General features: G+C 44.1%; 3 protein-coding genes across 5 annotated transcripts; 2 read left to right on the top strand and 1 right to left on the bottom strand.

Annotated features, from left to right (window-relative positions):
* Positions 1–10,048: 10,048 nt before the first annotated feature.
* LOC131891159 (putative uncharacterized protein DDB_G0291608) lies at positions 10,049–16,568 on the top strand. Its single transcript, XM_059240683.1, has 2 exons — positions 10,049–11,025; positions 12,730–16,568. The coding sequence occupies exon 2, from the start codon at positions 12,744–12,746 to the stop codon at positions 15,222–15,224; it is 2,481 nt and encodes an 826-aa protein (XP_059096666.1). The 5' UTR covers positions 10,049–11,025; positions 12,730–12,743; the 3' UTR covers positions 15,225–16,568.
* Positions 16,569–16,666: 98 nt separating this feature from the next.
* LOC131891160 (SET domain-containing protein SmydA-8-like) lies at positions 16,667–20,573 on the top strand. Of its 3 annotated transcripts, none has more exons than XM_059240686.1 (3): positions 16,667–17,372; positions 19,759–20,172; positions 20,268–20,459. In XM_059240686.1, exons 1-3 carry the CDS (start codon positions 16,741–16,743, stop codon positions 20,320–20,322), a joined length of 1,101 nt encoding a protein of 366 aa, XP_059096669.1. In that variant the 5' UTR covers positions 16,667–16,740; the 3' UTR covers positions 20,323–20,459. The 3 variants fall into 3 exon arrangements, with proteins under 3 accessions (XP_059096669.1, XP_059096668.1, XP_059096667.1); XM_059240685.1 differs by having other exon boundaries at positions 20,253–20,459; XM_059240684.1 differs by having other exon boundaries at positions 16,671–17,372; positions 19,759–20,573.
* On the bottom strand, positions 20,466–21,563 carry LOC131891161 (protein FAM177A1-like). Its single transcript, XM_059240687.1, has 2 exons — positions 21,207–21,563; positions 20,466–21,131 (listed from the first exon to the last, which is right to left on the bottom strand). The coding sequence occupies exons 1-2, from the start codon at positions 21,288–21,290 to the stop codon at positions 20,592–20,594; spliced, it is 624 nt and encodes a 207-aa protein (XP_059096670.1). The 5' UTR covers positions 21,291–21,563; the 3' UTR covers positions 20,466–20,591.
* Positions 21,564–21,701: the final 138 nt, after the last annotated feature.

The raw sequence follows: 21,701 nt of genomic DNA, 5'->3' as shown, positions 1-21,701 counted from the left end.
TTTCAGTCATTGACTCATTAAAAGCAGCAATGTACATTTCCTTCAGGCAAGCCTTATTTCATGCAAAAACTTAATAATGGTGATATATTCTTTGCTCTCTTTTGCTCCCATTAGATAGCTCAGTTTACTGAAGTAGTTCACAGAAATTTGCTGGGCATGAAATCAAGACCAATGCCATGTCAAACAATTGAGATAAACCTAGAGTGTTTGTGATGTTTTAGCATCTGATTTTTTTCCTTTTTTATGATTCTTGTATCTTGCGCCTTGCTTTTTGAACCAGCTTATTTTTATTCAATTAAATGATTTCAGACACCCTTGAATTTCATCACATCGTTCAAAAGAGTATTTCCAATACAGAAAACATATCACCTTATGAAACTTAATGTTTCTCCAGTGCCCATTTCCGGTTTAGTTGGTTTTTGTTTGCTTCTTTGAAATGATCTCATTGCTTTTCTTTGTTCGAATCTCTTTGAAATTTGGTTCGCCATGTCAGTAGTGCTTAGCCTAAAAATATGAAAGAAGCCAAGCTGCTTTGCTCTTCGAATCATTTCAGTTTAGCAACACTGCTCCTATTGGAAAATGGAGCAGATACTTGCAAACAAACAAATGTCCTAAAATAAAAATAAAAATAAGCAAACAAACACGGAAATGGCCAATTTGAGCACATTGGTACTTCAATGTCGACTTTCACGTTCTCAAACTCGTGATATGGACAAGATCGTGCGGTTTCTGAAGATATTGTTGAACAACGTTTGCGTATTTTTTGGCACACATCTGCGTGAGGTGGAAAAAAAAGTCATATCATGAGAAAAGAGAAAGGTTGTAAGCTGTAATCAAGTTAGAAAATGAGCAGTTTCCTTTCATCTGTTAAACTCCGTCTTATAGACGCAACGGGTATTGTATTGAATACCACTTGCCCAGTAAAATTCGTTGATGGCTGTTAAATACTTGTAGGAGCCGTGAGGTTGTAATTCTTTGCAGGATATCGTAACGAGACTTTTTCGCAATCACTCACCCTCCATAACTCGATCGTAATATGGCTGTCGCGAGGATTGGCTGTCACAACGGCTGTCATTCTGAGAAAATTTGTCACAGCTTGCAGTTTAACATCCAACCAACTTAGCTGCAGAAAAAAAAGATTACAGAAGATGAGTGGTTTTATCTAGTTTTAACTTTCGCTAACATTAATACGGGGTTTAAGCGATACGTATATCAATCGAGTCGTCATAAAGCCAATACCAAAATCAAGGTTGTTTCCGCTTGACCGCTTTGGGTTCGGCTGGAACCAATCATCGCTCGCTGTCAAATCCAAATGATCCGGACAAGGGAACGATCCAGCGGTAAGACGAAATTTGTCTAAGTTAGAGATATTGGCTCTTATGATCTCAATTGCCAGAGCAAGATTTAGTTAAACAACAAAATGCTTGATTTTTATCCCTAATAAACCATAATTTGGGAACAAAGAGGAATTCATACACCGAAAGGGAAGTCAATCATCGAAACTTGATACTTATGCAAATAATTAACGCACACAGGAATTCTGACTTAAATATGAAAAGCTATTGATGCCAGTCACAATGGCGAGACTCATGGGTAATTTGTTGCTCTATTACAATTATTGATTACAACTTGTTGATTCTAATCGTCGGGGTCGGGCTGAATTAAATGTTTTTTGCTGGTCTGAAACGCAGCGTTTGGGGATCGAAGGATTCCTTTCTCCATCCACCTAGCTAGTAGCCCCTGAACATTTAAACACCTTTGGTAATGTCGCCTTGGACGTGATGAGAGAAGGATAGATAGATAGACAGACGGACGGACGGACGGACGGATAGATGGATGGTTAGAAGAGTGATCAAGGGTGGTGGTGACGCTGGTGAGCTCCTCATGCTGCTTGTTCTGCGATTGCTGAGCTTTGCTGCCCGTCGCAGCCACTCAGACATGAGAGTGCAATTGGTCGGTCCGGGACACACACTCTATTGACTGGGGACAAGCAATCGTTACGACTGGATGCAGTGTAGCGGGCTACAACATACCTCGCCTCAACATTGCAACTGGCAAGTGTAGGGATGGTTCTCCGCAATCCAGTGTAGTGGACAACCCACCCAAAATGCTAAGAATATGAATGTATGTATGGATTAGGTATTGAATTTTTGGATTAAAATTTGTGGACATTTGATGATGCTTTTTTAAAGATTGTAGCAAAACGTTTTCTTTTATAGAATACGATTCAATTTCTTTAGAAAAAACTATGACAAATCAAGCGTTTAATTTTATTCGTTTTTTTCATGTATTTATTTTGCTCAAGTGGCCAAGATGTTGCATGAGTGACCACAAATTCAGTATGGACCTCTACAAATCAAATCGTTCCCAAATATTTCAAACCACGGACCGCTTGGGGAATGTAAAACCTACAACGGACTAGGAACCCTGGATGCAGAGACACACGAGCTTTGGCCAGAGCCTTTGCTTCAAAAAGTAAACAATTGGAAGATCTAAAAAGTTTCCAAACACAATTTTGATTAATACACTGTGTAAGAAAAAGTGCTGCCCTGAGAAACATCATTAAATATAATTCATGAAAACTACAAACTTTTTCTTCAAAATTAGCAATTTAGTTGATTCAAAGAAGTAGGCATCTTACATTGTTAATGATTTATTTGTTCCTTTTTACTTTCTTTCTGAATCCAACTTTTCAGACAATTAGATCATTAATAAATATCACTAGGGGGGTAAATTTTATATTTACACATGTGGCTTACCTGTATCTCTCAGGACACAAATCACTATTTGCTAAATTGTGCAAGTTGCAAAACATGTCTTTACTAAAGATTCTGAAAAAAAAAGATGCGTCATCTTGGTACTAGCGGCATAGGCAATGTGATGGTAAAACAATGAACCCCCCGCCAAAATAATGTCTCATTTCCCCACTTTTAAAACTTGATTTTGGTAGCTATAAGCTTTTTCTTGCGTTATTTGGCGTATTTGGGCAAAAATGGAAGCTCCAGAGGTGAAGGTTAGTGCTGCTCCCCATGTGATGTTGCTGAAAGCTTGTGAAAACGCAAAATAGTTTAGTTAGGGAACCCATCAATAGTGCAAGCAAATTAATCTTCCCAGTTTAAATCTACAAATACCAGGAATGGGTGGAGTAGTGGAAGTACTAGAAAACACCTGAGGGTGAGCAAGGTCAATCAGATAACTAAGGTCCCTTCATATCTTCAGCACAATTGTTTAACACCAAGAAATTTGAGCACAACAATGTGACAAACATTGGCCAAATAGGTGTTTTCAAACAACAGTATTAATAAGTAATACAATAAATAAAGTGATTGTGTTTAGTCTTCATCAACCAGAAATAATGAGATGGATTTTGTCCCTAATGTACAGATTCCACATCCATGGACAGTGAAGAGTGAGTGTTTGGGCAATGTCATTACATCCTCTCAGAACTATTCTTGTCTCCATTGCATTGGCAACTTTTGCCAGGTTCAACATATGACAGAGAGGATTGCTTCCTATGGCTGGTTGAATTGAAGAAGAAAGGCTCTTTGAAGCTTGGACTTTTGTTCACTTGGGTCAACAATACAATCTTACATTTTCCAAGATAGGGCAATGGATGGGACTTTGATCCTCCAAGTTCAGATATGTCCAGCAGATCACAATAAATGAAGTTGTGCCTCAGATCTGCCAAAACACTTCAAGAAGAACCTTTTCCTAACTGGAATGAGGATGGCATTGGCTAGCCAGTCATGGTGGGTGGGTTGTTGGTAAAATGAGCTATCTGGCTGATAGTTTGATCCCATGTGTACATTTTACGGCAGAGCACGCCCCCAACCTTTCTTATCACGTGATGTCCACTGAGAGATGAAAGTCATATTCACTCACAAAATCATCATGGGGATCAGCAAAATGATTGCCTTGCATACCTAGAGTGAGTCAGGAGCAAGTGTTCCAAACAATGTTTTGTTTTGGTTTTTTTTTCATCGCTCATGATCAGCTGCTGTCCCATGGCGGCTCTGGACTGATCATCAAGAACCAGGCACAATGAGATGATGCGCCTTTTAGATGAGTGTCATTAGTCTATACTCTCTCTTTTGGAGCACTTTAGTCCAAGTTGTTATTGATAGATGGCAAAAGAACAGTATGCCAACTACATTTCATTGGTTCACACTATATTTATGTGATCTTAATGGCATATGACACTCTTGCCTTGTGGAAAGAGAACGTTAAGTCCATGGTTGATTATAACTGTCATAAACCATGTTCTTACACAAAACAAATGTGTGAGTGTTTTTTTAGAAATGACTGACTGCCTGCTGTGCTTTATATGTTCATCAAAATTGGATGGCCAATCAGACCAGTTGAATTTGATGACGTATCCTCATCCTTGCAATTCTCTGACTAGAGGGTCTTTCCCACAGACCCCTATCCAAAGGATCCTAAACAATAAAATTGTTTAGTTGGGTCGAGTTGTCCACTGGGTCGAGTTGTCCACTGGGTCGAGTTGTCCACTGGGTCGAGTTGTCCACTGGGTCGAGTTGTCCACTGGGTCGAGTTGTCCACTGGATCGTGTTGTCCTGGAACCAAAAAATAGCATTGTTGAATCCTTCAGGTGGACTAACCTTTCTTCATACCTTTTTTTTAGCAAAAAACAAATGAAACACACATATGAATAAATTTTATGACGGACTTCCCGAACCCCAGATTGGGAATCCACGTAACTAACCTACCTATTCAACCAAGTATCCACCTGTAAATGCGTTTTTGTCATACATTGTCACATACGCATGGATTCAACCAACCCTGAGCCAGTGTCAGAGACATCAGTCAAAATCACGCTGTCGTCCCTCTCTAAGGCCGGCAAGTGAGTGTATGTACTGTATGTCAAAATATGTGTGCTGGTGCGCGTGTGTGTGTCAGTGCCTCGTCTGTCGCGCGTCCTCGGGCGTGGAAGGTAGATTTTTCTAGTTATTTCTTGCCTTCCTTGCCGTCGTTCATTTGCTCTCAATGCTTGAGTAGTAGTAAGTTTTAAGTTGTTCCCCCTTATCCTCGGTATACACATTCGCACTCTGTTGTACCACTCCGAAGGCCCTTGATCATGCCTGTTGTTCATGAAAATAGCCAGTTAACTGCGCTGTGTGTACGTGCCACATACATTCGCTGGGAACAACAGAAAAGACAGTGGACCGCCAGCTGTTGAGAGAGAGAAGAAGGGGGAGGGGAAGAGAAGGGAGGAGGAGTAGGAGGAGAATAGGATTAGAATAGGAGGAGGAAGAGAGAAGAAATAGGGCTAGACTTTGCTGAATCGAGGATCGGCCGCGGTATCCACCAAGGGGCGAGGACGGAACAAAAAGCAAGGCAGTTACTAACAAGTAGTGACAAGGCCTCGGTCGTTGGTTCGTTGGTTAGTTTAACTTGAAGTACCAAGTTAGAAGATTGCTCATACTTAATAGACGAGCCCCTGTCGAAGCCAGGTGACTGCGCACTTCTAAATGGGGGACGAGGGGCGGAGGAGGAGGAGGAGGAGGGGGCAGAGACTTTTTCGACTCATTTTGCAGCCTCCTTTACAATGTTCTAGGCACTCCGTGCAACGAGACCCGATCATGCCAAAGCCACTCGTACAGGATCGTCGTGATGAAGTCAGCCGTGCCTGCTTACGAGTACATCTGACTTGACAGTACATTTAAATTGATTAACGTAGTCGGCATTGTCTGTGGAACGTTTCCACTACAATATTTGTTCCAAGGTCATGGCAATCACACGTTTTAAAACACGAATACTGTTCTGAATGCCTCTCTGTCAAAATGATGGCCGCAGCCACTACTGTCATATGTCGCCTTGGATGGAAATGCAACCATCTCTTACAGGTACACCTTCTCCCTATATCCTTCTATCCAGAGGTGTATCGTACTTGACTATCTTAGAAGGATGCGAATCTGAAATTCCCCTTGTCCTCTGGCCCTCCCACCTGAACGCGCCTGAACGCTCATCTTCGAACGAAAAATTGCTAGCAAAAGTCATCGTTGTCAGCGCTAGGCTGTCAAGGATGTGCCAAAGGCAAGCCCTGTGCCTTCTTCTTGATCTCAAGTACGAGTACACACGTCAGTCCGGATGCGCAGACTCGATATTGCGCACAGAACAAGCTAGCCTAGGATTGAAGTAGGCCTGAAGCTGCAGATGGTGCTGAAGCAACTTTGAAGTTTAATGCTAGCCAATCTGGACGATCTTTACTAGATGTGTGCTTCTGATCAGCCCGAAAGACCGACGGATTCGGATAGAGGTCCAATCCTCCTTTCAGTGACGGATTGATCCTACTCAGGTTTTGCCCTATCGATCTATATACTCGTACATACAAGCAATTTTTTAACAGTTACCGGATCATGATGATGCTCTGGGGAGAAATACGCAGATGGCTAGCCTTCGGACTTGGATTACCTGCCGTACAGATAATACCATGCATGTACTCGTATGTCTGTACGTTCATTGTACTCTATTACCACTCAAAGAGCAGAAGTGTAGTTTGCTCTGAGACGATGGCTTGATGCAAGTTTAACTCTTTTCGAATCTTCAGCCGCAAAATGTTCTTTTGTCCAATGCAGCGGGACATTATTTAGACAGCTTGAAATGAGTTTTATGCAAAATCAGTGGTAGGCCTGAAATTAAAATGATTGGACTCTGAGGAGTCATCAAGGGCACACCTGTATTACTTAGAACCCTGGAGAGAGGACAAAGAAAGCGCGAAGAATGAGCACGCAACAAGTCCTAAAGTTCTATGAATGATAAGATCAAATTGTTTGATGTAGATCACTTCAGTTGTACTGAATATGGACTCAGTATATTTGCTGACAACGTTAATGGCGAGTAGTTAAAAATGGCTTTCCACTGGAGTAGCCTGGAAGGTTGGGATGTCCCCGTCCAAAGCTGTTTGGCTGAACGATTCGCCTTGGCGGCTGGAGACTGCGCTACGAGCTCGAAGGACAGGAGAACAGAAACAGACTAAGAAAAAGAAGTACGTACGTACGTACGTAAAAGTATGAGAATAAAAGAAGTCATTCCACCGCCACTAATAGTATTGCAGCATGTAGAAGAAGTAGCCGAGCACTGAAAAGGACAAGGAGCAAGAGGGAAAAGATGGTACGGCATGAGACAAGTAGGCCCTGCTGGGTGCCAAACCCCGGCTTCTCTGCTTCATACAAACAAAGCAGTGAGCAGTGAGTGTACTAGTACGAACTACGAACGTACCGACCTAGTGAAGACGATCAAACTTTAGCCCTGCCAAACGTAATGCAACGGCATGTCTAGAAATTTCCGCAGCTTTGGTAACCGGGAACGATGAGCAAGACTACATGTACGTACGTACGGATATGTATGTACGTATGACTTATAGCAAACAACATACTGCTACTCGTTGCTCACTTACTCATTCATTCATAGCCACTCTTGATGCTACAAACCGATGCTGTGTGTCAAGGAACACGAAGTTCAGAAAAGCGAGGTAGATGAAGACCATGTTCTTGGCTGCATTCTGATATCACTATTTTTCTACATGAAATTGCATTATTTCTGTCAAGTCAGGAGCTGGCCATTTCCACTCACTGTTCCTTGATCGCTGTAGAAGTATGTGTTGTACGCATCGTTCGCTGGCTGAGGTGAGCATGAGCGAAGGTGGAGGGCGAGAGGCGAGTTTCCTTGAAGGACTGAGTGCGTGAGTGAGTGCGTGAGTGAGTGCGTGAGTGCGTTCTGGATTGAGTTAGGCAATGAGGACTTGAGAGAAAGAAGCTGTCGTCTGTCCGTACCCTCGGCCCTTCGTCCGTCCTGGTCTTTTCTCACATCTGATGTGAGAAGAGCCTCTTCATTCTATCCAGCAATACATGGGAGTGAAACATCCAAGGACCAGGATCGGCTAAACCTGCGCACTACCCAGCCACTAAATAGCATAGAGAGCGAAGCGTGCAGAAGGAAACGTCGAAATTCCTAATCCACTTCTTTTGCTCGGGCCTTGTTCACACACTACAGGTTATAGGATGAAGATTTCTTCTTATTTGCAATATATGTAGTTGTTAGGCCTAAGGAAAAGGAAACACTTCAATTACAGACTGGCATCAAATTAGTCTAAAAAGGTGGCCAAAACATGTTGTACTGCGAACAATTTGTGTCCACTGTGCCGAAACTGACGCCGTCGGTACAAGGCCAAAGAGTTGCACGGGGTAAGGGATCGACTACTAATGTAATTTGTACGTCAATTCACAATCTAGGTTTTGTATTCCATAACTGTGCAGTATGATTTTCTTCATTTTAAGATAAGAGATTGAAAGGGTCTTTCAATTCCTGAAGCCAATGGGAAAATTTACGTGGGGGGGAGGGATGTAAAGGTGGGGGGAAAACATGCCTTTAACAAGGAGCACCCATGCGACATTGAACATTGTGAGGCGCATGGGATCTGGTCCCTCGTGCCTTGAAGAGGACAAATGTACAAGCTCAGCTCATCATACGAGAAAACGCACCGGCCCCTAGCTTTCAATCTAAGATCGCTCCACCGTTGCCGACATGGACCAGCAACCAACCAACCAAAGAGGCAACCACGCAACCGCGCAACCAACCAGGAATGAGTGTAGCAGCCACCTGAGAGTTTCCGAGGAGTATTGGCGAAGCAGCTGATATCAGTGAGAATCTACGCCATCATGGACCAGGGCTGCTGTAAGTCCTAGTAACAAGCTAAAGAGAAGACATGTCAGCGGTTGGGGCTCCTCTTTGGTACGTGCGTTCCGTGCGTTCCCACTTGTCGTCATGTGAACGAGGTTGATCGAACTAGCTTTGGTGGTGTATGTAGCCGGTGGAATGGAAAGGACGGCGCCCAAACGAGCGTGCGAGGTAACAGCTGACAGGCCTACTTCTATTGGTGCCGCTTTTGTGGACCAACTCATTTCCACGATCCTGCGAATCTTTTCCTCTCTTCCACTCTCTACATAGATTAAGTCGCCAGCTAGGTGACTGCATGGATCGAAACCGACAGCAGCCAAGTAAAAATGAAGGATGCATTTGGCTGTTAAAGCCATCGCCAACTACTACATGCTTGCAATCTACCACTATCGTTCCACTCGTACACTGTCGACACCACGCGTTGAGTACGACAATAACAGTAGCATGAAACTCGCACAAAGCAAGGAGCATACACAAACAGCGATTGGCCTAAAAAATGTATGAGTAGAACAATCCAGAAAATATGCTCTGGAAGGGCACGTGTTGCTTGGTATGCCCTGTTACAATTCAGCCAACTCGATCATAGCCCCTCGATTTGAGATCTCATCGGGAGTCAAATGACCAGGACAGCCGCAAGTCTCTCCCTAGCCCCCAATGGGAGCTTGCTGTCGCCAAAAGCTGGAAAACGGTGGGTGCATATCAAGCACAATTAATGACAAGACAACTCAGTTGAAAGGGCTACCATGACCATGCCTATTGCCTATCCCCCAATGCAAGCATAGATTGAACCTCTGTCAACCCTTTGCGCCAAGCTCCATAAAGGTCCCTTCTCCTCCTCGTCCTCCTCGTCCTCCTTCTAATTCTCCTCCCTCCTTTCCTTGAGGCTAGAGACGAACTTGGTATTGGCCAATCGGTAGCCCGTAGAACAGTACATTTTTATCTACGTACTCCAGTAGCGGCCCCGCATCTGCTCCGAACAATCATATACGTCGATACACACGCAAGTCGAGGCACACGCGTCGACGTACACGCCGCACTTCCCATGGATAAAATCACTCGCCACCACGGACGGTGAGAGCGAGCTAGCGACAAGAGCAGTTGTTCCTTTTCCTCGTGCTTATTATCATGGAGGAACCTAGACCTGCTGGTTGCCAAGGTGTGCAAAGAGCACACCAGTAATGCTAGCAAGTGGGTGCTCCCAACATAAAATCACTCAAACACATCCATGTGAGACACACGTAGCGCTGGGCAATGGGCTTGAGTCTATGTCCATGCGATCCATGCCTTAGGAGGAGGACAGCGAGCGGTGTTGACGTTTCAACCTCGGCAATTCGAACGTCCTTAGTGCTTGAAGTGTGCTTAGCGGTCCAGCAGCTCCAATGCTACTCCATACGTTCACTTGCGAACACTTACTATGACTATGACAGCTTAGAAGGGCCATGCGTCGTAGCTCGTAAAACTGTACAGAGAGCTACTCGGTACTATCCTCAATGCCAGTCAGTCGGCTGTGGCCTCCTCGCACCAACCGATGATGATGTTGATGGTGATGACGACACGCAGACACGCTAGCTGGTCCATGGTGGTACTCCGAACAGTGCCGGGGAAACCAGAGGCCGGGAAATGTATCATGGGAGTCAGTCCGCTAGTCTTTCGTCCACACCATACCCCATACCGCCGGCCACGGCCAACCTCATACTCGAAACCCGAAGAACGGGCAAGGAGAAAGAGGTGCAGGGAGGAAGAGAGAGAGAGAGAACAGAATTAGGAATGAAGGAGGAGAAGATGATGGTGGAGAAGAAGACGAGCTAAAATCGAGGAGAAGACTTGCTATCCACTCGCTTGGGTGGGAGCTGGTGGGGCTAGCTAGGGAGTGAGGAACGAAAGAACGTCCTACCCAACCGCCCACCCATCCACCAATCTAGCAACCTATGGACCCTGTGGACCGACAGACAGAACACGATGTTCACTCTCAGTGACTGGGTGACTTGGTGTTTGAGCTGGCGACCGACCGACCGACCGACCGAACAGATGAACGAACGAACGAACTAACGAACGATAGAGAGAACGAAAGAGGAACGCCGACGCCAAGAGCATAACGACGAGAAGGGACAGAGACAACTTCTGTAACTTTGGAGGAGACAGTTAGTAGAGATCTGGTTTCAGTGCTTGTCATACACGAACTCCGGAGTTCTGATTTTGAATGTGAAATAACAAGTTAGATCCAACAACAACAACAACAACAACAGCAGCATCAGCAACAATCATAACAAGCATCCAAGTTGACATGTTGGTCTAGGGAGACACCCTCCTCTTCATCGCAAATATTTGGTAAGACCAAAGTCCTTGGAACCATACTTATCCCGTTGGGGAGTAGTAGTACGCGTGGTCGTCTACCTAAAGCGTACTTAAGGTCGTGCTGTCGTTCCGTCAGAAGGTTTGAAGGCTTCTCAAGAGCTTTAATGTCTCCATTTCATCTAACTGTGGTTGGGCTCAGTGGTCTCGGAGCTAACGCCTATGGGTGATCTATCTGGACCTCTTAATGTTCAGTTCATGAAGAACTTTTATTGTCGGATTCGAGGTCCGAACGGCCAAGGAGCCTTTTTGTATCTTGCTTGTAAGTCAGCCTTCAAGAAAAGGAAGACATCGAACGTCAGTCGCTTTTGAGGGAACGGGTTGGATCAAATCAAATCCGATATGGAAATGAACTTGTGTTCGGTTTGGAGATCTTTGTTAATGTTGAGCAACAAAGATGCTGCAAGATAAGAGTGACCCTGCTACTTGGAGGGAGTCAGTCTCACGTCGATTTCTTTTCCCTGGATCGTGTTATCATAGTCTTTGTTCGAGACGTCTCTTAGTAGGATGATTCTTCACAGTCTGAGTGATTGAGATTGTTGCTCTTGGACCCCGATCTTCTTTGGTAGAGAAACGTGAGGTTGCGTGTGCGTCACTTTCGAAGAGTACCTTCGGACGGGCAAGAGGGACGAGAATTATAGTGGTGGCCGTGGCGGCGCCGATGGTGATGGTGGCGATGATCATGATGAAAATGACAATGATGATGATGATGATGATGTTGATATTGATGGTGGTATTGGTGGTGATGATGGTGCGACGGACGGGCCTATGACGTTCCTGTTCCTTCTCTGCTCCCACTTCCAGCCTGGCCCGATTTCGGCGAGTTGTTCCTCCTCCTCCTCCTCCTCCTCCTCCTCCTCCTCCTTGTTCTCCTTTACTAGCTAGCTCTTGCCTCTGCGCCTATCTTTCTCGTAGGAACAGAATACAGACTACGACATAATGAAGAGTAGCTACGTTCGGTCTCGCACATGGCCATGGATGTACAGTAAAGTCGGATGGAACTACCACTGCTAAGACGATGTACTAGCAGCTTCTGTACTTGCGAACTCACACACGCGTGGAATAGAGAGCAGAGGAATTTTGGAAGCCACAGCGAAGGTGCCAATCCAGTTGGGCCTGTTGGTAGTCCGCAGTATATCTTATGTTGGAAATGAGGGTGGTGGACGAGGAGGAGGAGGAGTTGTGGTGGTTGCGGATGATGATGATGACGATGGTGATGATATGTCAGTTGGACTAGGAACGACTTAGGTACGCTCTTCCTTTAAATTTACGGAGTAGTACGTACGTACGTACGTACGTAGGTAGGAGCCAAGGACTAGGGATGGAGCGAGCAGCAAGCTCTGGCGACGTCGGGCCCTTCACTTCGACACTTGACGGGAAACGAATCCGTTCAAGGTGATCGCCGACGCCAGGAATTTCTTGGGAAACACTTTTGAGGAATGGTATTTACTTGACGTGATGGCTTTACATGTGGAAGGACTGTACTAGAATGTACAGAGACGCTGCTGCAAGGATGATGGATCACTATCAATAGATTGATGAAACTACTGCTGCTGTTCCTGCAGATGATGATGATGATGATGATGATGATGATGATAATAATGACAATTATCATATGTGGAGCGAACATGCGCCAAACTAGTAATTTCACTGATGAGTTTGCTTTATTCTACTTTTTAGATCAAGCCAAAATTATGGATGACTACATGACTGACTTCTTTGACAGCCCCAACATGATCGCCTCAAATTGTTCCAACTCAAATATGAGAGGTGGACAGATTTCTAACCGAGGTTCAATTGAAGCTTTGAATTCCAAGGGATCAACCAAGGCATTATTGGGCGAGCGCCTTCGGAATAACCTAACAGCAGAAAAGCGTAAGCTCGATGATTACGGGGTTCCCAATAATGGGATGTCCGAGGCCAAGTCCCAGAAGTTGGACCCTATCGACGAAATGCTTTGTTTCGGCCCTAGCAAAAGCAACGGGTTTGGGATGGAGACATCGGGGACAGGGCAAAAGCATCCTGGAATTTTAGAGCAGGTGCTCATGGAGAAAAAAACTACCCTTGTTAACAACAACATCCATGGCAACAACCACGTTGGAAGGCCGGGTTACAACGTGACCGGAGATCAAGTGATTCCAATGAACCAATCTGACGATTTGGGTAGATCTATGCCGTACTCTAAAGTTCCGAACAACCGTGTACGAAAGGGTCCCAATAACGGGTTCCAAAACAATCATAGTAACCCAATACACAATGGAGCTATCATGCCCGCCAACGGTCAGGAATACCTTGATTCATCTGCCATTATGAGTCCTGGTGTTAACAGCTGGAAAAGCCGCCCAGTCCACCCTGGTCGACCTCAGAGCTATCCCAACGGAACGCCCATGGCCATGCAGTATGGTGGTAATCCATTTGGCACCCAAGAGTCCATGGGCATGTTCCAAGATCAACAGCATCATATATGGTCAAACGGTCCAGAAGCATCTCCATCTAATCAATTTGCAGGAGGGTTGGACAATCGAGGACAACATTTGCAATTACAACAACAGCAACAGCAGCAGCAACAACAACAACAACAACAACAACAACCTCCACCCCCCTACCAAAGATCGCCCATGCGAATGATGGGAAGGAGTCCCGTTGTCCCCCAACAGCAAATGTCACCTATGGGCTACCCTGTCAGCAACGGTGGCGGATCCGAATTTGTTAATGGTGGGCCGAGATCTTTCCCCCAGAATCGTGGAAACATTTACGGGCCTAATGGGAACAACGACTTCATGGCTCGTGGTAATGGAGGAACAATGAGTTTCGTCAGTGGACCAATGATAAGCCCAGATCATGGAGCTGGACCAATGATGGCCGTGTCAAATGGGCCGTCTTCATATATGAGCTATGACAATTCACCAGTCATGATGACAAATGGACCAATCCAAAGATCTCAGCCTCAGCCTCGATACCAGCACGAAATGGGCCAAACGAGGCTTGGGGCTCGATCCAATTCCCTTCATTCTCCTTCGACGAGGCTACCACAAGGTTCGCCAAATCTTATGGCGTCCGACCATTCTTCTTTGGGTGGAATTCACATTGGAAACGATCAGTCTTACAGTGGGGTGGGTAATGGGATCAACGAGTGCTATCCACCCACTTCCATGGGATCAAACGTGGAAGATAGCAGCAATCAGTCCCGAGTTCACTTTGACATGCACAATGTGGCTCAAAGCTACCAGAGCTCTCCTCAGGTTCCAGTGGGAGCCGCCAATTGGAAATCCACGAGTCAAGAATTTCGTAGCAACTTCCTTCAACGGCTCCACGGAGCATTGAAGAATTTCAATGACCCACATTTACTTCAAATGGCCGATGAGGCTGAAAGGTTGGCATTCGACCAATGTGATACTCAAGATGCCTACCAAATGCATTTGGCGGAGTGGCTAGCCAACATTTTTACTCAGCTTGACACTGAGACCCATTCTAATCATGAGCTTGCGACTGAACAGGAGTCTCTAGGTGAGAACAACTCGGAGACTGGTTCGCAATCTTCTCTACAATATAATTTCAACACGAGTGAGACCTTGTCCGTTCGGGAACAATCTTCTTCGTATTCAAGCCCTTTATCCCAACCAAGCTCGTCTCTTTGCGACAAGAATCCATTGCTGGCGACGCTTCTGCCTGGTGGCAACTCTGCCTCCAATGACGAGGACACCAGTGATGACCACCACCTCCAGGACCAACATGGCATCAGAGAGGACCTGGCTACAGACAACCTGTCTCCTTTAATGGCCCCGCAGTCTTCAGAGAGTGGAGTGACCTCACCCGATCCCAAGGCATTTTCTTCTCCCTCTTCCATGTCCCCTTGCTCTACGACGATGACCATGTCGGCCAATACTCCGTCCTCCACCTCAAATAGCTACTCGATGGTGAGTTCCTCTATTAATGGATTTCCTACCCCGACCAACGATGAACAAAAGATCAGTTCGAGGTCAGGGTTGACGGGACGGAGGCTCTCCAGTAAAGGAGGCTCAAACAACAGTCAGTTGAACAATCCACATTCAGTCGATTCTGGAATTGGTATTGGATCTCCACGTAGCGTTCCCTCAAACTCATCTCCAAAGATTCAAATGGGGACTTCACCTAGTCTAACAGCAGTCGCTTCCGAAGGACCCCTCGACAAATAGACCTCATTCCAAAGAAACTGAAGAAACTTAAAGAGGAGATGCGCCAAATTATCCTATTCAAATGCATCATCAAGGATTCATATGACGATTGAGTAACTGTCTGTGAGATGTGTTTGTTTGACTCTTCAGGGACGATAATCAGTCACTCTGACGAGCTCAGATCAGTCCATCCATCCCTTCCCCCTGTCCAATGGATGGTTGTGTTCGGATGTCAGTCCACCACTCTTGAATAGAATACGTCTCTGATGAAAGTAACAGGCCATGTACTTGATTTGAGTTAACAATACATAGATGTTAATTGAGAATGAAACCAAACCGTCTCAGTCAAAGTCCAAAATATGTCGAAACGATACCATTTACTACAACTGCTTCTACTTCTGCTAAGACTATTGTACTACTTCTATGATCACAATTATGATTATTTTTGTCATTATTTTTACCATATTTCTTCTATGATTATCAATTTATCATGTTTCTCAGTACTTGCACTACTACCACCACCACCACTGCTACTACTGCTCTACTACTCTACTACTTCTGATGCTACTGCAACAGCGGCGATTGCTGCTGATGTTGCTACTACTACTACTAGTTTTACTATTAATGCTATCATCATCAATTTTGCTGCTATTACCACCACCACCACCACCACTACTGTGAAGATGAAGACGACGACATATGATCAACTAAAAATCTACAAGGAGTCATACTTTATTTTATAAGAAAAGAAATAATATGTAAAGAAAATGTGTTGCATAAATCTTTTGTTTGTACATGTGATGATTGGCGAATATTTGTCAGCACGAAGTGATAACAAGAAAATATGCCTGCATTTGTCTACTCACCTCCCTTATCAATTTGGTTTGAGAACCGATTCCCGATGAAAAATACGGCATGAACAATATTGCCCGCAAGACCAATGGTTAGGCCAACCAAGTCCCCTGGGTTTGGCTGAAAATCTCTTGGTAAATTACTTCTAATAGGGATCCCTATAAGAAACATCCCAATGCTATTTTAACTGCAATTCGAAACACGGGCTGTCATCATCATGAAACTTAGTTTTTGGTTTAATTCGTAAACGTTTTAACCCATTCATTCATCCCATTTTATTAAAACAGAGCACAGCTAATTCAATCGCGAACACCTTGTTTCGGTTACCAATTAGTTGTGGGATGGCGTTTGCTTTTCTGTTCACGAGATCGATATGCATATTTACATATACAAATTTATATATATATATTCATTTTATTTTACATATCACAAAATACGATTGACATATTTTATGACGAAAATGTATACCCAAATAAATACTTATAGTTTTGAATAAATCACTGAACAAATAGATCCAGTTCTCTCTCTTTTGTTTTTTTGCTTGCCATAGCAAGGGCAGACGAAGTAAGTTTATAACATTTGGCACGAATCCAAAAGCCAAGAAATCTCAAATCTTGCCCTAGTTCTCGTCATCAGATCACTGTTGTGCCAGAGATCTTCTCAAGCAGTGTTTTATTGCGGAATAATGCCGATCCTTTACGAAATCAAGACAGATCCCGCCAAAGGCAACATCCTTGTGGCCAAAAGGGACATTCAAGCAGGAGAACTGATTTTCAACGATCGCCACATTGTTTTGGGGCCCAAAGAATTCGGCAACCCGAAAGACCATTGTATTTCGTGCTTTAAAGCCAAAGCGTCGCCTTGCTTGACTTGTGAACTCCCTTTTTGCCATGAAGGTCATTGTAGTCAAACCCATCAAGTCGAGTGCGACACTTTGTTCCAGCATCTCAAATCAGAGCCCTTGCCTCTTCGACTTGCTTTGGTAGCCCCCTACCGGCTAGCTCGCGCCATGGCAGATGATAGTGAACACGTGCAAACCAAGATGGAACCCTTCATGGATCACGAAGAGGCCCGAAAGGCCTTAACCGGACATCAAGAACGAATTGCGCATATGAGACGCATGATAGTGGCCGTAAGACCAGATCTGGAGCAAATTCTTAACCGTGTCTTTGGATTGCTTCATGTGAACGCTTTGGATGTGAGAAATGGCTTGGGACGAGCGCTTTTCCCCACGTTGTCTTACGTTTCCCACTCGTGTGTTCCCAATTCCAGGCACATCATGGATGAAGTGGACGACGATGGGAACCTACATATTCGGTAAGCTAAATCTTCATGGTTACCAAAGGGAATCTTACCAACCACAAATTAGCCAACTAAATGTATAAGAAAAACCAAGTTGATTTGAGAACGATGGAGACAGCTGTGTGGAATACTTTTGTACATAATTGAGCAGCCATATTTCTAGTCTTAGTCTTAAAACGCTTTATTTGCTATATAAGAATGTTTCAATCGATGCTGGTGAAAGATTGATAAGAATTTGATCAAAAATAGATCCTACGGTGCAAGTCAAAAAACATTGATGGTCAATAAACTCCACGCTGGTGACCAGCTAACCGTCAAGTCAAAAAGACGCCCAGAATGGTATCCAAAAAGAAAGAACAGGTATAAAAAAGTAGTACGCTGATCAGGTATGATAAGTTATCATAAACCATTTTTTACCACCTGGCAGAAAATGGTCACAGAAAATGGCAGAAATTGGTCCAAAATAAGTGACAGAAAATGGCGAAAAAATGGCAAAAAAATAGAAATATTTATATCATTCTAAATCATCGTTTTCTAGCATTCAGGAGCCGAATGATCGGCCATTCTAAACACCGGCGACCATTTTAGCCACCTTCCAGCAATTTCTGCCAATTTTTGCCAGTTTCTGCCATATTTTCCCGTATTCTGCCACTTTCTGCCATTTTCTGCCACTTGTGGCAGGAAATGGCAGAAATTCGATCAATCTCGATTTTTCCCATCGCTGATGCTGATCGTTAAAGCACACCAAGTTCTTATCGGTTTAGATGAGACAATTAGCTCGGCATCTACATGGCCATCAGATCACAATCTGGCTAACTATAATCTCTGCATCCGTTATAAGTGGCTCACTTAATTGTGTTCAATTAATGTAAACCCTGCCCTTTCACCTCGCCAATTCATCTTTCAACGTTCTACATAACTTTTGAACTCATTTTAAACAAACCAGGGAAACTATATGAATGTAAAACTCGGTTACGTAACAGTTTCAGTGGGCTCGAAATCAAATTATAAATAGGGTCTAAAGATGAAATTGTCTACGTAGAATTACGTAGGTTCAGCATTACTACATTTTTAGTTTTGTCACTCTTTGCATATATTAGGACGGTCTATATTGGTGACAATTTAAGAATATGATTTAGATCTTTGATTAGTGTGAACTTTTTGATGCTAAATCCACTGGCCCAGACGAAGAACCAACTTGATCAAACGATTTACATTGCAATAGTTCCCCGTGTCTCAAACGTGGTCACCCTTTTCATTTCATTTGTGAGAATGCCAAAGGATAATAAACGTTATTCTCCACCGATTAGTTGGCGGTGCTCATTTTTAAATTTGTGGCAAAATATTAAAAGGTTTAGATAGAGACTTTAAGGGTTATTAATATCGTGTTAGGTTAGGTTGGGTTAGGTTAGGTAAGTTTAGATTAGGTTTGATTAGGTCAGGTTAAGATTTAAAAAAGTAGCACCGCCAACTAATCGGTGGAGAATAACGTTTACCATGCCAAAGTCTAACTGAAAGGATATGAGTAATTGCACATTCACACTCATAACTTTCATTGATTTACTTGTATGAAAATGAAATTCCGTTACTTGAGCCTTTGAGAGCATGAGAGCACGTGCAAAGCCACGAACTTCCAGAAATATGGAATCTGAACGGGCTTCCAGCCTAATCGGCTTGTCTCAGTCAGAGCAACTGTGGGCTACTTTTCGGAATACAGTAATTAAATAAGAAACTTTTATCTCCTCAACCAAAGGCAAACTGTTTCAGCTCATTCATAACCTGTTACGCTTACGTAGCATGGTTTACGTTCTGTACTTCAGAGGGCGCTTTGTTTGTTAGCCTCTACCAAATAAAGGGCTGATTGGGCCAATTCATCTTTTTTAAATTACGTTTGTGTTGCTTTTGGCTAATTCTATCAAAATCTCATGTATAATTAGTGACCTGAGTCACATAATGTCCGGAAAAGAAATCACTTGCATGCCATGTCACAAGTAGTTTATTTAGCAATCTACCGTGCCTGTTTACGTTTTGTTGGGGCTGTCTGATGTTACAAAGAAGGGCCCTTATCGGTAAAGTTGGTTGCGTCGGGTAACTCTACGTTTAATCACAATTAGAAGAGCTAATCTAAATGATAGATGTCGAAAGAGTTTGTTTGCATCTCTCTCTAATCCTCGGTTAGAGAAATCCAGATTTTTCAAAGTGTACCTACACTTGTCAGCCATCACTTCATTCGCGAACATTCTATCTTGCACAATGTCATCCAAATAGTATCAAAACAATATGGAAAACCACAAATGAATAAATCTGCCACCTTGTTGACAAAACGAGGGTTCCATAGTAAAGTGTCATCAACCATGCTGATCCTCAGCATTTGTAATATGCCTCTTTCTGTTCATTTCAGGTTGTACAGTCAAGTGACGATTCCCCAGGGACAGGAGATCACCATAACATATACGAACTTGCTGCGTCACACCTTCGCTCGTCAAGCAGCTCTTCGACGGCAATGGTTCTTCTCTTGCCATTGCGAGCGCTGCTCAGACCCCACAGAGCTCAAAAGTGGGATTAATCTGGTGTACTGCCCATCCTGCACCAAGAGTTATCTAATGCCCGACCAATCCGAGGAAGATGTACCCTTTTGGTCGTGCTTGGCGTGTCTCAAAGCCATTTCGGAAGATCAATTGCAAGGCTTCTTGGAAGTATTAAAGAGCAAATTGGATGCCATCCAACCTTTGGCTATTGAGCCATTGGAGAAGTTTTTGCTCTATTCGGCTCAGTTTGTTCACAACTTTCACTATCTGTGCCTCATCGCCAAAAGGTATCTTTCTCAACTTTATGATGAAACCGATGCAGATCAGGCTGCCAAGAAGAGATTGCTTTCTCATGAGTTGATGATAGTGTTCGATGCTCTAGATCCCGGGTATTCCCAATCTCGGGGATTGACCATGATCGAAATGGTGAAAAGTGATCTAGCCTTGGCCGAACACTCCCAAATGGAAGACCCCGAGTTTCAAGAGATTCTCAAGGAAAAGATAGACTTGGTCCACCAATGCCTTGATGTGGAGCCAAAGGACTCTTTGGCCGGAGAGGCGCTGAAGAAGTTCAACCAGATCATCGCAAAGTAGAACACGTCTTTAATGATTAGATTTTCCCACTGCATATGATCCTTACACTGAATTATAAAATATCTCTTTTTTGTGAACCCCCCCATACACCAAACACCTGTCTTGGACCTGCCTATTTCGCTTCTTCAGTAATGGTATTGTTTTCCAGAGTTGGTTTAGGTGGTTGCCAACCTTGCATTTCGGCGTCTTGTCGAGCCATGCGCTCCTTCTCCTCCTCCTCGATTCTCTTGAACTCCTCGATTTCGTAATAATATTTCGGACTCGTGATCCCAAAGATCCAAGCCAGTTTCTCGCCCCAAAAATCGCAATAAGAGAGTATAGTCGATCCAGCAAACCAGGTGTGGTGGATCATCCAAGGCATCCAAGCCAGGGTTTTCGTGTCAAGTTTGGGACTAGCCATCTTAGATTCCGTGGCCAGGTCGGATCCATCGGCTTGCTCATCATCCGTGCTGTATTCTTCAATGACTCCGTCACTACAATGAATGATCCGTCTCGGCACTCGTTTAGGTTTGGGGGCGGAGTCCTGTCCGGAGGCCTCAGGGGATGCATTCGTACCCCGATGCACAGGACTGTTGAGATTGATGTCTTCGAGAGACGAGCTCATGATTGCAGGAGCAGTCAGCGGCAATGGCTTTCTGGATGGGGATAAGGTCTGAAAGTCGGGTGTGAAGTGGGTTGGTTTCGTACCAACGATTGGCTGGATTTATTCGCACATTTTGAGACTCACCTGGTAGTTGTTATGCTTTGGCGAATCCTTATCATGTAGCAGGATTTCATTTCCTTCATCAACAGTGCCAGGCTCTTTCTTCATAATGTCACGCACACTTACGTTGTGGATTTGAAATGAGCGGGAACGCCAGATGAGATATGCAATTCACTCTGAAATCGCTATTCGCATTTTTCTTCCTCAATTGAATGGATTCTCCCGGAGGTATAACACGTATGTTCCTCCACCAAAAGAAAGCAAGCCGGGGTTTAACAGTGTTAAATATAGACTATCGAAAGGATCCCGTGGGAGACCGACAAACACACTTGTTAGATGTTTCCTGTCATACCTGTCCATGGATGGACTGAGTACGCAAGCTAGGGCAGACACTGTGCATGCAGAGTATGGAGAAAAAAATGTTCTTGACCGTCCCCTGTTATTCGATGGTTATTCGACTACTCGTTGAAAACGCAACGGGAGAAAGAAAGCGATCCCAACTAACAAAGCGGATTGTTC

The sequence above is a fragment of the Tigriopus californicus genome, chromosome 11, assembly GCF_007210705.1.
Source record: "Tigriopus californicus strain San Diego chromosome 11, Tcal_SD_v2.1, whole genome shotgun sequence".
In the NCBI taxonomy this organism is placed as follows: domain Eukaryota; kingdom Metazoa; phylum Arthropoda; class Copepoda; order Harpacticoida; family Harpacticidae; genus Tigriopus; species Tigriopus californicus.
This window is presented reverse-complemented; position numbering and strand designations above follow the sequence as displayed.

Bases quoted from the DNA above. Each gene is read 5' to 3' on its own strand.
- LOC131891159 (XM_059240683.1), top strand. From the start codon at position 12,744: ATGGATGACTACATGACTGACTTCTTTGACAGCCCCAACATGATCGCC.
- LOC131891160 (XM_059240684.1), top strand. From the start codon at position 16,741: ATGCCGATCCTTTACGAAATCAAGACAGATCCCGCCAAAGGCAACATC. The intron at 17,373-19,758 runs GTAAGCTAAATC...TGTTCATTTCAG, and splicing joins GATGGGAACCTACATATTCG to GTTGTACAGTCAAGTGACGA.
- LOC131891161 (XM_059240687.1), bottom strand. From the start codon at position 21,290: ATGAAGAAAGAGCCTGGCACTGTTGATGAAGGAAATGAAATCCTGCTA. The intron at 21,132-21,206 runs GTGAGTCTCAAA...CCCGACTTTCAG, and splicing joins CAAAGCATAACAACTACCAG to ACCTTATCCCCATCCAGAAA.